General features: G+C 36.2%; 1 protein-coding gene across 6 annotated transcripts in view; it reads right to left on the bottom strand.

The window, feature by feature from the left end:
• Positions 1–20,268, bottom strand: part of NCOA1 (nuclear receptor coactivator 1) — a 211,905-nt gene that overhangs the window by 69,179 nt on the left and 122,458 nt on the right. For all 6 annotated transcript variants that reach the window (XM_012453316.3, XM_012453317.3, XM_064363898.1 and 3 more), the window contains 4 exons: positions 18,139–18,316; positions 8,733–8,912; positions 6,984–7,079; positions 2,048–2,188 (listed from right to left, as the gene is read on the bottom strand). In XM_012453316.3, coding sequence (XP_012308739.1) covers positions 2,048–2,188; positions 6,984–7,079; positions 8,733–8,912; positions 18,139–18,316 — 595 coding nt within the window. The remainder of the gene's footprint in view (positions 1–2,047; positions 2,189–6,983; positions 7,080–8,732; positions 8,913–18,138; positions 18,317–20,268) is intronic.

Raw genomic sequence — 20,268 nt, 5'->3', positions numbered from 1 at the left:
TTATCTTTAAGGTTTGTTAAGATATCTGGGAGGGTGTTCATCTGATATTTTAATTCAGCAGGTCAGTATCTTTAACACGTGATTCTCATGAAAGTGCTTCATTGACCACATTTCTCATATCTGGCTAGATACTGCTGAACAGAAAATATCAGAGAAAGCTGTGCTCAATCCATGAAACCTGTTTGTCAGGTTGTTTAGAATCTCCAAAACACTGGATTCAGTCATGTGAACTCTGGGTAATACAAGAACAATACAAGTTATTTCTATTGAGGATTTTTTTTTCCCCGAAAAAAAGCAGAATGAGGGAACATTAAAAAATGACTAATAGGGAAGAGGTATTGGATTACACTTGTAATTCTTTAAATTTTACTCTAAATTATTTCAGTTTATATATTAATGACAAACTAATTACCTGTTATACTTTAATCAATCTATTTTATGGGGAATACTGTTGAAGGTTTAGAAATCTTCAATTGTGGCCTAGTCACATCTATGGGGAGACTAGTCGTTTGGATAATGAGACAGTAAGATAGATCTGCTTTGCCTTGGTGAAAACATACATAAGTTATAGGCAAATAAATCTTTTAAGTGAAGCCTTGGAAGGCTCAACTGAAAGTTAAGGCAAAAATCAAAAGTACCATATATTTGAGAACTTTAGGCAATGAGTGGAGACAGTGCTCTGAGTCCCAAACCTATGCAAAAGTCAAGCGTCACTCTTGGTAGAGGAAGTCACAAAGTTCACATCCAGTGGATGGCATTAGTAACTTATTGTAATGGTTTTCCAAACCTGGCTGCCCTTTCGGAGTGCCTGGGAAAGTTTTTTAAATATTCTGGGCTCTACCCAGTGAGATGCAATCTTAGAGGGTGGTATAGGTCTAGTAAAGAGGCCACTAGAGAACCACTAGTACGTACGAAGCTGTTCCAGCAATACCCACATTGTGATATTTATATAGATGGCTTCCCGGAAAAAGAAAAAAATCAAACTACTTCCTCCACATATCACTAGGAAGCAGCTGGTCTAAAATGTAACGAATGGAAAATCATCTGTAAACTTAGGAAATCTAACGTTACGGGAAAAATATTAAAATTAAGAACAATGAAATAATGAAAAATATTTTTAAATTATTTTTCAGGAATAGCCATACAAAGAGATTCTTACAAAAGAAACTATCTAGAAATTAGAGATTAAATTTCACTGGAAAGAGAATGTTAGGCTACCATAATTAAATGACAATGTTTTTAAAGTGTATCAAAACCCTTTAATTCTGAACTTCTGTAAACTTTCTGGCCTTAAGTCTCAAATAACTTTTCCTACCTTTCTTGTAGTACTGTTAAGTTTCTTGAGGGCAGGGAATATACATATCTTATACCCCCATGATTCTAAGACCCAGCAGCTATGCAATAATTAATAATTTCATAGGATATATTTTTTGACTTGAAATTTCAACCTGAGTCAGGAGATACAGGTGCTGCCAACAGTCATGAAGTAAACATGCATGATACTGATCTCTGTGTTATCCAGAAGACCTCTGACATACTTGTTCTTCTGGGAATGATCTTTAAGAGCCAAACAAAATATTACTTCTTCTTTGAATTCATCCTTAATTCTTCAAGTCAGAATTAATTTTTTTCTTCTTTGATTATGGTTCTATCATATCCCACATCACACTGATCTTTAGGGTTGTCATATATCTTCCTACTGTGTTATAAGCTCTTTAAGGGCAAAACCTTGTTTCTTAGTCATCACTGTATCCCTGGCACCTTATATAGTGTTCTGTATGTTGGGAACTTGATATATGCCTGCTGAATGAATGAATGAATGAATGAGTGACCACCACACAACATCCTGTTCTTTAGAACGTGTATCCCAAATTTCAGGATCCACTCATGAATTACTTTGCTTACCCATTTCTTCCTTTCCTAAAACTGATTATTACAAAAACTATAATTTGGAGAAAATACTTATCAAGCCATAAGTTCTATATAAACTATTCAAATATCAGTAAAGATAAAGGTTAATGAAAATAATTGAGAGAGAAAACTATACCTTCTTGGAACAGTTGTCTGGCATAAGATGGCTCTCTGCCCTGAGGTTGGAAAAAAGCGTAAATGCACTTCCTCACTAAATCTTCCCAGCCAGTTCTGCCAGCAGCTCTCAGGGAACTAGTATCAATAGAGATGATTTTACCTGTACAAAAAATAAGTTTATATTTATAACACTCTCTTTATGTAAATCATCCATGTTTCAAAACTAACAACTGCATCTGAGAAATATTCTTTCTTTCCAAATATTCAATAAACAAAAGTATTAAAAAGCATCATTAATTTTTATTACATATAGTTATGAAGTATGTTATTGACATAAAAAATTGTTTTGGTCTTGGAATGTGTTACGTCCTAGTATGTCATATTCTAAAATTCAATTCTAGTCAAGGATTAAGGTCATATCATAATGACCTGACACTACTAATGCAGTTCAAACTCCTCTGGCTTGGTCTTTGGATTCTGTTCTCCGTATACTGATGACTGATTGGAAAGAAGAGACAAAGATGAAGTATACTGTTTGGTTTAATTTAATTTCCAATTACTAAGTAAAGAAAATATGAGAAATTAATTTGGTTTAAATTAATTTCCAATTACTAAGTAAAGAAAATATGAGAAAAGCAGCAAGCCTTTTCCTTTCTACCCTTTGCTGGGCTGTATTTAGTAGGCAATACTGTATTTAAGATTAAACAAAGACTGAAGGCAAAAAAAGTTAAATCAGAAAATGATAAGTGAGAACATTAAGATTTGCTAGGCAGTATGCACATGGAACATACGCTTTATAAAATTTAGTGATTTGCCTTTGTTACCACATTTGAACAAATTTCCTAAATGGCTATGAGAGAATTCAGGTCAGTTACTTCTCAGTTAGCAGAGGGCCAATTAATCCAGTGCGTGAATATTCAGACCTGTTTTATTCCATTTATGCAATCTTATAGTCACACAAAATAATAAATGGTATGTATTTATAATATAGATCTATATATAAAGAATTATATTAATGAGATAAAAATCTGCAAACCCACCACTCAGCTTCAGAACTTGGCGTTACCCATATTGCTCCATCACATGTGCACTCCTCCCTTGTCACCATCCCCATCTTTAAATTCTCCTGTGAATGGGCATCTAGACTGTTACAGTTTTTTGCCATTACAGTCAGCACTGCTATGAACATCTTTCACATGTTGCACAGTACATGGATGTAAGAACTTCTCTAGGGTATATATGTAGGAACAGAATTGTTAGATTGTAGGTTATGGAATGTTCAAATTTATAATATTAATTTTAAACTGTTTTCCTGAAACTTGTACCACTTTATGCTTCCACCAGCAATGTATAAGAGTTAGTGTTAATCTAACATCCTTTCCATCACTTATGTTGTCAGGATTCTTTACTTTTTCAAATTAGTAGGTGGAAAATGGTATCTCATTGTGGTCTAAATTTTTATTTCCCCAATTATTAGAGTTCACCATTAATGTTTTCTCTTCTATGAATGCCTCATTAAATATTTTCCCCATCTTCCTCTTCTTCACACAATCAACTCAAATCTATCATATTGTTTGTGCCTCCTTCCTGAACTAATCCCCTCTTTATATATTTCATTTGGTTTGCTTAGAAATAAAATATTCATTAGACCTCTTTAACTTAGGGTCTTGAATCTGATGTGCCCAGTCCTACTTCATCAGGTTATCACTCTATCACCTAAGTCTTGGCATAAATGTAGATAGTGGAAAGAAAATAAACTGAAACTCAAATAAGGGAATTTTGTCATTTAAGAACAGTCTGGGGAGAGCCTGGTGAACACTGTAACTGAAACTATAAAATATTTTAGATTTTTAAGAATTTTAATTGTTCAACCCTTGTTTCTTATCATGTCAGAGATAAAAAGTTGGTTATAGCAGGGATTCCACTGCTACATAATCTTCCTATACAATAATGTTCCTCACAGGCAGTGACTAAGGGAGATGTGCGTGCGCATGCCTTGTGTGTGTTTGTGTGTGTGTGTTCATGTCAGGGTTAGCCCCACGAGAGAGCAAGTGAGTTTAGAGTTTGGGGACTGGAGAGAAAGTGATTGAGTTATCAGCAATGGTACCAGATGAGTAATGCAATGACTCTCTTAGTGAAGAATTATGAATAGCTTGAGTTAGAATATCTTGCCTACTACAGGAGAGTTTAACCAACCAACCACCAACCAACCAAAGAACAATAAAAAACCCCACTGTTCAACATTTACTAGTAAAAGACTTCTTTTGGCCAGGCGTGGTGGCTTACACCTGTAATCCCAGCACTTTGGGAGGCCAAGGCGGGTGGATCATGAGGTGAGGAGTTCAAGACCAGCCTGGCCAAGATGGTGAAACCCCATCTCTACTAAAAATACAAAAAATTAGCCGGGCATGGTGGCGGGTGCCTGTAATCCCAGTTACTCGGGAGGCTGAAGCAGAGAATTGCTTGAACCCAGGAGGCAGAGGTTGCAGTAAGCTAAGATCACGCCATTGCACTCCAGCCTGGGTGACAGAACGAGACTCTGTCTCAAAAAAAGAAAAAAGACTTTTTTTTTTCTTAAGAGATATGGATCATCCCATGTAGAGTTAAAAAGTAATACAAAAATTTAAGAAATTAAATGTTTAACACTTATTAGACCTATTCTTTTTAGCTAAGTCAATTCTATGGTTGATAGAATAAACTGTTTTACATTTTAAGTATATTTTATATTTCCTTGGTTTCTTCATACAATAAATGTATACAGTATAGTGATAACCTTTTAGTAGTGCTTAGGTATAAAGTAATATAATATCAAGAAGGAGCTCTACATTAGGGCTTAAAGATGCCCATTCTCAGCAAAGGGCTGTATGGTTTTACAAATCACCAGACCCTCATTTGTAAAATCTAAGCTGGATTCTGTGATCTTTGAGGTTCCCATTCTCTCTCTCTCTCTCTCTCTCTCTCTCTCTCTCTCTCTCTCTCTGTGTGTGTGTGTGTGTGTGTGTGTGTGTGTGTGTGTATACACATATATATATAGAGTTATTTTATTGCCCAGAGGCTAATTTTTTATTTTACATGATTATGGTTATTTTTATATATTTATACATATTATCAGGAATATCTAAAATTTTAACACCTGGGTTCTTAGAAACAAAACTACCAGGGATAATGTTCCTATGGGGAAATATAGTCCTTAAAACAATCCAATTTAGAATTCAATTTAGAGAAATGCAATATGAGGAAAAGCTGAAACATATTGTTCCTAAATTAGCCTTATAACTTTTAGGCCTCCCTCATCTCTGACATTTTTTCTGTGACCTGACAATAACCCTTTTCAAGAGGTTTTCATTCTACTATCTCACAAAGCCCTTATTTGGTTTCTTTTTATGTTAACCAGTTACTGACAGAAAAGACCAATTTTCCTTTTCAATGGAATCTATTTTTCCTTCACGCAAAATACTTTCAATTTTCAATAATTTTTTTAAAAAATTAAAAAATTTTTTTTGCACAAATCCACACATCTATAGTAGGTTTATTAAATTTTTCCAGCATTGTTCATGGTAGCGACTGGAAAGGAACATAATACGTGGTAGATTCAGAAAGGGAATGAAGAAAGGTATGGTAACTGATAATTACTATCCTTAGATGCCATCTCTCTGTGCTCATAGACATTCTCTTTACCATTTTCTATTATCTGTGCTAATTTATCCATACTAGTTCTTCAGTAAGAGCAGTTAGGAGTTTATCATTAAAAACACAAGCACAAAGCATACAACATTGGAATATTTAGATTATTTGGACTAAAAAATTAATACATAATGAAATAAGATCTTATAAAAGCTGGTAAAAGTCAAACTGCACATTAAAACTAAACTTTCACAAAGCATAAAATTCAGAATAAATGATTTTTAAAATCCTAGTCTGCTAGAAAATATACCTCTAGTATTTATCTCTATTTTAAAATTAGAGAGGTAAGTGATATATATGTAACTCTGGTTGTTGTAAAAGCATGAACACATGATGTGTTTATGTAAAGATAAAATCAAATGATATAAGAAAAATACTTTATAAACTATAAAGAACAATAACAATTTGTTCTTGCTGAAAATCAAATCTGAAGTAGGCCTTTAAATAGAAGGCCTTATTTTTAGGCAGTCTCACTGTTACTCACTTTGAGGCTCTCAGTACTTCTAACTTAACCTCTCAGTCTTACTTATCTTTAAGCTTCTGCAGCTCGGGTTCCTCAATTAGGTGTACTCATTCTGCATCAAGACCCTTCCTTGCTGCCCCCCTTCCAAGACCCATACTTTAAATAGTGGGCACCACTTCAACCTTTGGGGCCAAGAACTCAGTATCAGCTCCTCAGACAGGTCTTTGCTGACCAGCTAATTTCATATAACCTCCCTTACGCCATCTCATAACTTTTCCATAATAAAAAATAACACATTTTTCATTAAATCATTTTTGTTCAACCATATACACCTTGAGAAATAACCCAGTGACAGGCACTTCTAGGGACTCAATCAGCATGTGCTAAATAAATTTAAAGAAAAAGAATTTAAAAAAACAGAAATAGCCAGATACATTTAAGCATAATAGTAAAACCACCATATTCATATCTATTTTAAATAAATGTATGTATAGTTACATATTTACATATCTATATCTTCTAAATTTCTTTAAACATTTTATTCCATGATTATGAAAAATAATTTATAATCAAATGTGGATATATAAATAGTTATAAAAAGTGTTCTTCCCAGCACCCTGATCATAATAATGATTATAGTATCTAAACTATGTAATATCAAGAGCACCATTTAAAATGTTTTCTTTATAAGACTAGGGAGCAAAGCCTAAATGTCATAGAACAGAAAGACATTCTGGATAGAATTAGTTTTAATGACACAGTCGCATTATTAATACCTATGGAACATTCTGAACTTTACAATTAGTACCTGTGGTATCTTGCTTGGTCATAAAAGATTCTACACCCGTAATAGCTGGAGGCCGAGGTAATCGTCGTGCAATACAAATCAGACATGACTGGAAATCTGCCCAAAACAAGAAGGGAAATTGAAGGAAAGAGTAGAAAATGGTTTACATCTATCACTTGGCATTAATGATTTTCATAAAGACAATACATGTTACAGGACCTGACATAATATTGGAATCACTCTTTTTTCTTTTTTTTTTTTTAAATCACCCAGCCCCAAATGTCAAGAATCATTCTTATCTAATAGTATATTAGAAATAAAATTGCTGGTAACCAAAAACTGACAGCTCCAGGTAGAGAGTTAGTTGGCATAAACCATTCCTTCCTATTGAATGCTCTTAATACATACTAGAGGAGACTGATGCATCTCATGTACTTGGATGATAACAACTAAAAGTAGTTTTGGTTAGATATAAGTGGCACAGTGTTTTTTAAAATACAGTTTTGTAGTCAATTTCCTATACTCATCAGTACTTAATGACTACAAAGATTATTCTTATAACCACAGTGCAGACAATTGTATGAGAAAAACAACCTTTAATTTTGAAGCACTATTTTGCTCTTAACAGATGACTTCATGTTTTCAGGATATATAATTTTTTCAAAGTCCCATTCTCAAATTTTGTTTTGAGGATGTTATACACATTATCACACAGCTAAAAATGAACTTGAATCAAATAAGACTTGGCATGTGTATTTTGTAAAAAGTCTCCAGTAGATTGTCACCTCTGTTTCCTGGTGAGACCTGCAACGTACACAGCTTTTTTGTATCTGACTTCTTCTCTACTACCTTCCCTTGTGCTTACTCCAGTTCTCAATTTGTGATTTTCTAAACTTAGCTCAGTCTAAGTTTACATAGAAAACTCATCCACTGTCACATATTTAACTAATTCCATGTTGACACCATGTTCATATTAGAGCTTCAGTATGTTTCCATCTGTTCATAAGTTTTCTCCTTATAAATTACCTTGTATAGCCTGAAAAATGCCAACTCTATTCTCCAATGTTCCCTACACTCTAAACTTGAAACTTTCTAAAAATCAGAGCTGTTCAACAGTCTGCTGCATCTGGTACATTTCCAACTGGCAGCAGTTAGTTACATCACTTATTTCTTTTTTTTTTTTTTTTTTTTTTTTTTTTTTTTTTTTGGGGGGCGGAGTTTCGCTCGTTACCCAGGCTGGAGTGCAATGGCGCGATCTCGGCTCACCGCAACCTCCGCCTCCTGGGTTCAGGCAATTCTCCTGCCTCAGCCTCCTGAGTAGCTGGGATTACAGGCACGCGCCACCATGCCCAGCTAATTTTTTGTATTAGTAGAGACGGGGTTTCACCATGTTGACCAGAACGGTCTCGATCTCTTGACCTCGTGATCCACCCGTCTCGGCCTCCCAAAGTGCTGGGATTACAGGCTTGAGCCACCGCGCCCGGCACATCACTTATTTCTAGACAGCAAGTTGGTTTGAATTATTTGACATTTTAGCGGGAATGCCAGCTTAAAACTGAGAATCTGGGGGGCATATTAAAGGAATGATTCTAGATGTTAGTAATTGTTGTTTTTTAAGTATTAAGAATATATAGCAAATGGAATAGCTACTCTGATACATATTATAGTAACCAAAAATACTATCTGAAAAAGGCAGTTTATAATTAATTTCCTCTCTTTTCCTTAAAGTCACAGAAGAAATAAACACTTTAAAAAGACGTTTGGCATTACCTTCTCCATCCTCTTGAATTGACTTTGGCTGTGATACAGTGAAACACTGCATTACTTCGTAACGCTGGCAAGCTTCTTGGTTCTCAGTGCCTGGCTCATCTGGAGGGTGAATTAGCATCCTGCAGTTAAAGGTATGGCTATTTCGTCGTGTGGCCTCTTGAGGCCAAGGAACTCCATTTACTGAGGAAGAAAAATTGATTATGTGTCTGTGAATAAGGTGATAAAGCACAAACTCTGAAGATACAAAAGATATACTTAAAGCCATCTGCTTAATTAGATCCTCAGATGAAAAAACAGACTGACCTCTTCAGATCTAACATTATCCTAAGGCAGTAGGATATTTATCTCCCTAGCCAATCTAAATGTTTAGCAATTAGAAAACGGTAACATTTCCAAGAAAATACATATGATCTTCCCCTCAAATACTATAATCAAAGACAAAAATTAAAACTTATTTGCCATTTTGCTCTGAATTTTGTAACAATTAATGAGTTTTTCAGTTGGTTTCCAGTTATACTTTGGCAATGAAAAAATGATTTAAAACCACAGGTGCATTGATAAGTGGGGGTTTTAACTTGTCAATCATGGATTCCTAAGGTTCGCTTTTGTGTGGATGTGCACCTTTCTTGGGGAGAAGATTTCAATTTTCTCAGAGTCTGACTCAAAAAAATATTTAGAATGGGCCAGGTGTGGTGGCTCACGCCTGTAATCCCAGCACTTTGGGAGGCTGAGGTGGGTGGATCACAAGGTCAAGAGATATTGAGACCATCCTGGCCAACATGGGGAAACCCCATCCCTACTAAAAATACAAAAATTAGCTGGGCGTGGTGGTGTGCACCTGTAGTCCCAGCTACTTGAGAGGCTGAGGCAGGAGAATCACTGGAACCCCGGAGGCACAGGTTACAGATTGTGCCACTGCACTCCAGCGTGGCAACAGAGCAAGACTCTATCTCAAAAAGAAAAAAAAAAAAAAAAAAGAAAAATATTTAGAATATAAAGCAATCTCAATTTTTCAAAACCATTTTTTCCTTGTGCTTTAATTTATTTTACTTAACTAGCACAGTTCATATGCTACAATGCCTTGGATATAGTGGATAATCAATATTATTATATAAAAAAAGATTGCTAAAAAAAGAAATGGTACCTGATCCAGTATAGGAAAAATGAATCCAATTGTAGAACAGGTATCTATTTCAAGGAAGAACCACTGTGTGGAGGGCCATAATTTCCCAGTCATAGTGTCATGTTTAAATCATGTGGTCATGAGATGATCAAAGGGTTTTTAAGGATGCTTTTTTTTTTCTTTTATTTTCAACATGGTGAAACCCCGTCTCTACTAAAAATACAAAAATTAGCTTTTTTTGTATTTTTGAGATGGAGTCTAGCTCTGTCACTGAGGCTGGAGTGCAATGGCACGATCTTGGTTTAACGCAACCTCCACCTCCCAGGTTAAAGCGATTCTCCTGCCTCAGTCTCCTGAGTAGCTGGGATTACAGGCACGCTACCATGTCTGGCTAATTTTTGTATTTTTAGTAGAGATGGGCTTTCACTATGTTGGTCAGGCTGGTCTCAAACTCCTGACCTCATGATCCGCCCATCTCAGCCTCCCAAAGTGCTGGGATTACAGGCATGAGCCACTGTGCCTGGCCAAGACTGTTTTTTTTTTTTTTTTTTTACTGTTCCCAAACATTTTCCTACCTTAAACTCTCCAATGACCCTCCTTCCTTTTTCCATCTCATCCTTTATTAAGTGTTAGAAGAAATCATGGAAACAAACCCATACTGGAGAAAGGAGTCTCGGTGCTGCTATTAGCAAGTTCTAAGGTTTGGGTTAATTAATCTTTGATGCTCATTGTCTTATTTTTTAAAATAAAAGAATCCACTACATTATCTCTAAAGTTATTTATGTTCTAAAATTTCATAATAAAGTATATAAGATCCTTTGATACTATAATTTAAATATCAGTAGTGATTTTAATACAAACAATCATTTCAGGTCACCAGTTACAACAAACATATATTACTATTTTCAAAAGGAAACGAAGTTTCTCTTCTGTTGGGGGAACAATGTGGAAAATAAAGAGCTATGAATAACATTTTTATATGCATGTCTGGTTTAGTGATACAGGATTTCTGTCTAAGGTCCTCCACTCCACTGGAGCATATACAGGCTAAAAAGTAGAAGGAAAGGGAGGAAAAAAAGAAAATGAATGTAAAAATTAGCATATATATTCATTTTTTAGAGCTCTCTTCTCATGTACTGAATAAATGGATTAAGTTGTCTAATTCTTAGGAAAACCCTCCAACTAAAGTAAATAGACCTTATAATAAAAAATGGATTTGTTATCCCAAATAAATACGCTACTCGAATAAATCAGAGATGGCACAAACACATGGAAAAATATCCCATGCTCATGAATAGTAAGAATCAATACCATTAAAATGGCCATACTGCCCAAAGCAATTTACAGATTCAATGCTATTCCTATCAAACTACCAATAACATTCTTCACAGAACTAGAAAACACTTATTTTAAAATTCATAGGGAACCAAAAAAAGAGCCCAAATAGCCAAGGCAATCCTAAGCAAAAAGAACAAAGCTGGAGGCATCATGTTATCTGACTTCAAACTATATTACAGGGATACAGTAATCAAAACAGCATGGTACTGGTACAGAAATAGATGCATAGACCAATGAAACAGAATAGAGAGCCTAGAAATAAGGCCACACCCTACAGCCATCTGATTTTTGACAAAGCTGACAAAAACAAGCAATGAGGAAAGGACTCCCTATTCAATAAATGGTGCTGGGATAACTGGATAGCCATATGCAGAAAATTAAAACTGAATCTCTTCCTTATACCATATACAAAAATCAATTCAAGATGGATTAAAGACTTAAATGTAAAATCCAAAACTATAAAAAACTTTGGAAGACAACTTAGGCAATACCATTCTGGACACAGGAACAGGCAAAGATTCTATAATAAAGATGCCAAAAACGATCAAAACAAAAGCAAAAATTGACAACTGGGACCTAATTAAATGTAAGAGCTTCTGCACAGCAAAGGAAACTGTCAAGAAAGTAAAGACAACCTAGAGAATGGGAGAAAATATTTGCAAACCCGCATCTGACAAAGGTCTAATATCCAGTATTTATAAGGAGCTTAAACAAATTTATAAAGAAAAAACAACCCCATTAAAAAGTGGGCAAAGGACATCAACAGACACTTTACAAAAGAAGACACTATATGGCCCACAAGCATGTGAAAAAAAGCTCAATTATCACTGATCATTAGAAAAATGCAAATCAAAACCACAATGAAATACCATCTCACACCAGTCAGAATGGCTATCATTAAAACATCAAAAGATAACAGATGCTGGCAAAATTGTGGAGAAAAGGGAATGCTTATACACTGTTGGTGGGAGTGTAAGTTAGTTCAACCATTGTGGAAAGCAGTGTGGTGATTCCTCAAAGAGCTAAACAGAACTACCATTTAACCCAGCAATCTCATTACTGGGTTATATACCCAAAGGAATATAAATCATTCTACCATAAAGACACATACAAGTGTATGTTCATTGCCATGGTATTCACAATAGCAAAGACATGGAGTCAACCTAAATGACCATCAATGGCAGACTGGATAAAGAAAATGTGGTACATATACACCATGGAATACTATACAGCCATAAAAAGAACGAGACCATGTCCTTTGCAGGAACATGGATGGAACTGAATGCCATTATCCTTAGCAAACTAACACAGGAACAGAAAACCAAATACTGCATGTTCTCACTTATAAGTGGGACCTAAAGGACAGGAACTCATAGACACAAAGAGGGGAACAACAGACACTGGAGCCTACTTGAGGGTGGAGGGTGGAGGCTGGGAGGAGTAAAAGGATCAAAAAAAATAACTATTGGGTGCTAGGCTTAGTACCTTGGTTGATATGGTTTGGCTTGGTGTCGACACCCATATCTCATCTCAAATTGTAATCCCCACGTGTTGAGGGAGAGACCTGTAATCCACATGTGTTGAGGGAGGGAGGTGACTAGATCATGGGGGTAGTTTCCCCCATGCTGTTCTCATGATAGGGAGTTCTCATGAGATCTGATGGTTTTATAAGCATCTGGAAGTTCTTCCTTTGCTCTTCTCTCTCTCCTGCCTCCTTGTGAAGAAGGTGCCTATATCCCCTTCTGCCAGGATTGTAAGTTTTCTGAGGCCTCCCTGGCCATGTGGAACTATGAGTCAATTAAACCTCTTTCCTTTATAAATTACCCAGTCTCAGGGAAGTTCTTTATAGCAGTATGAAAATGGACTAATACACTGGGTGACAAAATAATCTGTACAACAAACCCCCATAACATGAGTTTACCTATATAACAAACCTTGCACATGTACCACTGAATCTAAAATCAAAGTTTAAAAAAAAGGCTTTACGTTTTTTTATGGCTTGGCTTGGATAAGGTTTACCCTGATCTATTTGGTTATCAGGGACAGTTTCAACTTTCTAAAGGTATCTACAAAGAAAGCTACTTGTGGAATGTTACTAGAAGAAGAGCTAAATATCTAATCACACTCAGTTCAGGTAAAAGGAAAGAAGGTAGAGAAAAGGAAAAGAGGTGGAGGAATGGTTAGGGATCAAGGTAGGCATGGTAGGCATAAGGAGCCAAGAGAAGAGCAGTGATAAAAAGGAGAAAGGCACTTCCTTAAAGTTTAATTTCATGACCCATTATGGTGGTCATTATACCTAAATTGTACAAAACACTTTTTGAGATGTTAAAAAAAAAGTTGAAAAATAATCACCACAACTAAAGAAACTAAAGTCATTTTGGTGATAATTTACATGTCAACTATCATATCTTTTTAAAACAACAATAATTGACAGCAAGATCAATTCGAAACTTATAGGCCCCTCAAATATAAGCTGCTAAATATTTTAGGTGATCTTTCTGGATACCCTGTATTTCACAAGATTAATTAGACTTTTTTAAGTTAACCAAACTATTAATAGTTTACCATGACAAAACTTTTTTGAAACTAAATCTTCTTTTAAACAGTAAGCAATGAACTACAAAAATACAACAAAATGCAACTACAAAATGCAAAAATACAACAGCATCACACACATAACGTCCTGTATTCTCTGTGGAATGGAAACAAGAGGATAGATCTATACTAGAGGTACAAAGCTTCAGACAAAATTCAGTATTTTGTGTGTGGGAGGGAGCAGTTTAGACTAGCTAGAAAGCAGCATGCCTAATCTTTATGCAATTGCTTTCTTAACTCACCATATGATTCCTCTTTGAAAGGATAAATGTCACTGATAATGTTTAAAATAACCCGGTAAAACAAACCCAAAGTATTAAAAAACAAATAACAAAAGCCCCCTTTTTGGGTGGAAGTAGCAGTTTAGCTACAATTTAAAAAAGAATAGGGCCAGGAGTGGTGGCTCATGCCTGTAATCCCAGCACTTTGGGAGGCCAAGGCAGGCAGATCACCTGAGATCAGGAGTTCGAGATCAGCCTGGCCAACATGGTGAAATCCTGTCTCTACTAAAAATATAAAAATTGGCTGGGTGTGGTGGTGGGTATCTGTAAACCTAGCTACTCAAGAGGCTGAGGCAGGAGAATCACTTGAACTCTGGAGGCGGAGGTTGCAGTGAGCTGAGATCGTGCCACTGCACTCCAGCCTGGATGAAAAGAACAAAACTCTGTTTCTAAATAAATAAATAAATAAATAAGAACAGAACTATCCTACTGAATGCAAACTATAAAAAAATTTGCCTCAGTAATTTCTACAGAATAATTTCTATGTGGTTCTAAGGAGCATATTGTGAAAGGACAAGATTGTCCTTCTTTTACATCAATTTCTAAGCTAAAAGCATAATCAAAACCAGCTAGTAGTTATTAATAATAATTGTAGATCTATCATTCAGAAATTAAAAGCTCCAAAACATTTAGATAAAGCCAATAACAGGAATAATAATAATAGCTAAAACAGAAAGAATTTAATACCAGCCAGGAAATATGTTAAGCAACACTTACCCCTTAACCTGCCTATCAAGGATGAGGCTAGACGGGTCAAGCCTTGTCTTGTCCAAGGTCACACTGCTAATTAAGTAGTAGAGCCAGAATGCACCGCCCATTTCTGTTTTATACCAGAAAGGCTATGCTCTTAAGCACTACGGTGTCTCCTTCATTTGAGATATAAATGGTATGAATTTATAAAAAGACCTGCTTTTAAAAATTTTTTTCAAATTTCAAATTCCAATTTATTAGAATTTCACAAATAAGTCTATGTTCACTAACATCTCATTGTTTGTAATGCTAGCCTTTCACAATATAATCTTTTTATAACCATCTGTGCAAGTATAAGTATATCCATGTATACTTGTTCTTTTGGACAAAATTTCTCACCATACCAGCTTCCCAGCATTCAGATTTTGTTTCTTATAAATAAAATGTTATGCTTAAAAAGTACAGATTTTAGACACTGAAATCTTCTAAATCTGTAAATTCAAAAGCAATTTTAAAAATTTGACTTTTAACTTTTTTCTTCAAAATTTCTCCTTGAAAATAACAAATCAAAAATAAGAAGTGTCTTGAATCATGTATGTGTGGTGATATATGCATATAAAGTGAGTACATATATAAATAATGATCCTAAATTTTTCTTCAAATTTCTTCCTTGATAGGTTCTGAATCTTGATTTTTTTCCAGTGTTTGAAAATGGAACACATATGAAATGATTCTACTTGGTCTAATTCCTTAATTTTCTAAAAATTTGATTATTCTAATAATAAAGGTTTAAATATAGGTACTATAATTTATTTTCTCCTAAATGCTTCTTGGAAATACCTCGAAAGAAGCTACTGGCTTTTCTAAGTTAGTGTAGTTGGGTTTTATTCTTTTGGAGGGACCATCTTATTGGTTTCTAATGGATGATCAACTAACACTGTAAGATTAGGTGATCTATTCTATTATTACTAGAGCTTGCCCTATCTTTGCTTGTCTACACTATTGTATAAGAAAGTAGTATTTTTCTTTTCTGGCTAGGCGTGGTAGCTCATGACTGTAATCCCAGCACTTTGGAAGGTCAAGGCAGGCAGATCACGTTTCAGGAGTTTGAGACCAGTCTGACCAACATGGTGAAACCCTATCTCTACAAAATAAATAAATAAATAAATAAATAAGCTGGGCATGGTGGCATGCACCTGAATCCCAGCACTTTGGGAGGCTGAGGCGAGAGGATCATGAGGTCAGGCATTTGAGACCAGCCTGACCAACATGGTGAAACCCCATCTCTACTAAAAAAAATACAAAAATTAGCCAGGTGTGGTGGTGGTGTGTGCCTGTAATCTCAGCTACTCAGGAGGCTGAGGCAGGAGAATAGTTTGAACCCAGGAGGCAGAGGTTGCAGTGAGCTGAGATGGCACCATTGCCCTCCAGCCTGGGCAACAGAGTGAGACTCCGTTTCAAAAAAATAAAAAGCAGTATTATTTTTTCAATGTTCTTCCATTATGGGGGGAATGAGAGAAAAATATCTCTACAGCAAAAACTTCATATTCCTCCCTATTGTGAAAGGTTGCTCAGAGGGGCAACAATGAATTGTCAGGCCAGCTGAGGATTGCTGTCTTGTAAGTAGCCGGGAGCAGCACCACCAGCACATCAGCTAGTAGATGACACTCCCAGTAAATTTACCTACTGGTAGTGATTTGAGAGGACCTGAATAGTCATAGATCTACAGCATCCCGAGAACCAGGCAGAACAGGTAATGTGGCACTTCCACAAACAGTAAGTCCCTTCTTCAGGAGTCAGAAAACAGCTCATTCTTGTTTTCTGTGACTCTAGGCCTCTTTCCAATCAGGAAGGCTGCTAAACCCAATATGAGACTAAAATTAAATTAGTTTTTTTTTGATACAAAAATAAAATGTAATAGCTCAGTTAAATCCATACACCAGTAGTCCTTGTTAAATCCATATACTAGTAGTCCTTGTGGAACGGGCCGGGCATGGTGGCTCACGCCTATAATCCCAGCGCTTTGGGAAGCTGAGGTGGGCAGATCACAAGTTCAGGAGTTCGAGACCAGCCTGGCCAACATGGTGAAACCTCATCTCTACTAAAAATACAAAAATTAGCTGGGCATGGTGGCGGGTGCCTGTAATCCCAGCTACTTGGGAGGCTGAGGCAGGAGAATCATTTGAACTCAGGAGGCAGAGGTTGCAGTGAGCTGAGATCTCACCATTGCACTCCAACCTGGGTGACAGGGCAGGACTCCGTCTCAAAAAACAAAAAAAAAAAATTGTGGAACAGTAGAACAAAAGAATCTAGAGTCCATGGACAGGGAAAGAAATCTTAAGTATTACCTATAGTGACATCAGGGGAATCTTATATTGTCTGACTTCCCTGACCACATGTCTCAGTCCCCATACTAAATGGTACAGTAGAATTCTAACTCTACAACTAAGATACTTTATCACATAGTATCTGTCTGAAAAGCTGATGTGTGGTAAATTTATCTCTGTGATAAATTGCTTTTATTTCAGAGCTCACTGAACAAGTAAACTATAGGAAAAAAAATCTGAAACAGAATGGAATGTGAAATGTAATATGAAAAATTTCCTATTTATCTACAAAACGTACACTGACTATTGAAAAACACACCCACTCAGATGTAAACGTAGCAATGCAATCACTAGGAGTAATTGGAACTTGAGCACTTAAAAACTTCAGAGGAGCCTGAAAATTCAAGAAGTTAACCAAGGGTTGCTGTTAGTCCATCCATGCCTTTACAAGAATTAGTAAAAAGTCCCCTAACTCCTAAGGTCCCAGCCTTGCCCCAAGCACAGGGTTCAGTGAATAGAACACAGACTGGAAATCAGACTCCATCCATCCTCTCAGCTAGGCTCCTCAGCAGTGAATAGCCCATCCAACCATACATGGAACTCCTCAGTTAAAGCACTTAAGTCTAAAAACATTAATTTTAGTAGGTATCTGACATATATTCTTTCCTTCTTCCCTCCCTCTCAGTACCTCCCTTTCTTCTTTCTATTACTTTCTCTGTGAGCAGGGTAATGGAAAGGATACACATTTGTCTCTTTCTTGAATGTAATCAAAATTGAAAACAATTCTCTCCAACTACTGTGGCATGACTGTGGCACAACACAGTATAAGGGAAGAAGCTGAAAGGAATGCTCTTCATCAGATATTTGATGAGACTCCCCTTCATATTTATATTTGAGACTGAAACTACATTCAAAAAATATTTAAAATACATATTATAACATATATAATACTATATATTATAAATAATCACATATTATTATGGATTATACATATCATATAAGGAGAAGCTACAGAGAACTAATATTCTTTTTAAAAACACATTTCTCTTTACCTAGTGATTTTGGTAGCAGATTCTTCACAAATTCTGCATGATCCCCCACGTGCAGTATGCTGTAGACGCTGGTATTCATTAATTCCTCCTGATTGTAACCTAAGTAGCTGGTTACATTCTCTGACACAAATACAATTCTCCCTTCACAGTTCACAACAAAGAAAAATCCATCTAAAGCCTGCAAAACCAAAAGAAAAAAATGGTTTGGAGGTTGAAAGATAAAAGAAAAATAAAACCATATATTTTTTATTAAACAAGAGATCAGAAATATATGTCAAGACCTGCTCTCTGTCCTCAAGGAAACTGTGATACTGTAGGAGAGAGAGACATAAACATAATAAAATATCAGTGATAAAATGCAGATCAGAGACATACACAAAATAGTCTATGAACACATAAAAGAATGCCTAATTTGGGATCAGGGTGGGAGTCAAAGAAAGGTACAGACCTCTATCTAACATATAAAAGACATAGTGGAGGAGGAAGAGGATTGAGGGAAGAACATTCTAGGAAGTGGAGAGAGCATGGCGCAAAAAGAAAACAAATCGGCAGTTTGGAGTTGCTGGACTATATGGTATAAGGTGAGTCAGCAGAGGTGGACAGGAGTCAAATCACAGGGGCTTCCTATGCATTGAGATGGAGCCAGGGGTCTCCAAAAGGAGACACATGCATCCTAAGGGGCATATAATATCCACAAGGGTGCAGGGAAAAAGTTAGAACCTCTATTTTTATTATAATCTAAAACATAATAAAGAAATTAAGCTTAAGCATAGTAACACTCTGGTGCTTGACTCAGTCCAGACAGTCACATATCACACAAACCCTGGAATCCTGAGGAAGAGCCAGAATGCAGAGGTTGACTGTGGCACCTTACTTATTTGTAATCTTTCCACTTATTGCAATATGTTGCAGCTTACTTGCTGCAGAATGTATATGAGCAATAAAATTAAAACCCTGAAAAAATAGAACATTTACAGAATTTTGCAATAAAATGTAAAATGACCATAAAAATCCTTTGGATCATACAGGGGTCTGCTGGTTATCTATGGCAAATTGCTTAGAAGACCTGTCTAACAATGTTGACGGGCTACTCATTTTTCTTTTAAAAAAAAAGGCCAGGGTACCAAATTTGCTGTCTAGCAGATATTCTCTAAAAAACAAACACAATTTTTTCCTTCGGGATTAAGATGAAATTTTAAGAATGAATAAAAAGTAAACTGCTTTTTAAAAAGACACTAATGCTATAGAGACAGCATGGGAAAATGGATGCTTGGAAATGTTACCACTGTTAAAATTTTTTTCCTGAAAATGACATGATTACAATTTTTTTTCCTGAAAATGACATGAATAGCTTGGACAATTTATCTTATATCATCAGTTTAAAAACTTAGAGCATTTTATCTGTTGAAAAATCTTCCAATTAGAGTCTCAGTGGGCTTTGGTCCTATTTTTTTTTTTTTTTTTTTTTTGAGACGGAGTTTCGCTCTTGTTACCCAGGCTGGAGTGCAATGGCACGATCTCGGCTCACTGCAACCTCCGCCTCCTGGGTTCAGGCAATTCTCCTGCCTCAGCCTCCTGAGTAGCTGGGATTACAGGCATGCGCCACCATGCCCAGCTAATTTTTTGTATTTTTAGTAGAGACGGGGTTTCACCATGTTGACCAGGATGGTCTCGATCTCTTGACCTCGTGATCCACCCACCTTGGCCTCCCAAAGTGCTGGGATTATAGGCGTGAGCCACCGCGCCCGGTCTTTTTTTTTCTTTTATTTGAGATAGTGCAGTGGCGCCATCTTGGCTCACTGCAACCTCTGCCTCCCGGATTCAAGTGTTTCTCCTGCCTCAGCCTCCCAAGTAGCTGGGATTACAGGCATGCGCCGCCATGCCCAGCTGATCTTTGTATTTTTAGTAGAGATGGGGTTTCGTCATGTTGGCCAGGTTGGTCTTGAACTCCTGACCTCAAGGCTATCCACCCGCCTACACCTCCCAAAGTGCTGGGATTACAGGCATAAGCCATTGCACCTGGCCCTATTTTTTTTTTAATGTGAAAATGCAACATCTTCTGATGTTTGAAAGAATCTTTTTTTTTTTCTAAGATCAAGGAAAATGGAATGTCAATAAAAACCTTTCCAC

This window comes from Aotus nancymaae, unplaced genomic scaffold, assembly GCF_030222135.1.
Source record: "Aotus nancymaae isolate 86718 unplaced genomic scaffold, 86718_ANA_hifiasm-v0.15.2.pri h1tg000057l, whole genome shotgun sequence".
Classification (NCBI taxonomy): domain Eukaryota; kingdom Metazoa; phylum Chordata; class Mammalia; order Primates; family Aotidae; genus Aotus; species Aotus nancymaae.
The sequence above is the reverse complement of the archived record's forward strand: the minus strand, read 5'-3'. Positions and strand labels throughout refer to the sequence as shown.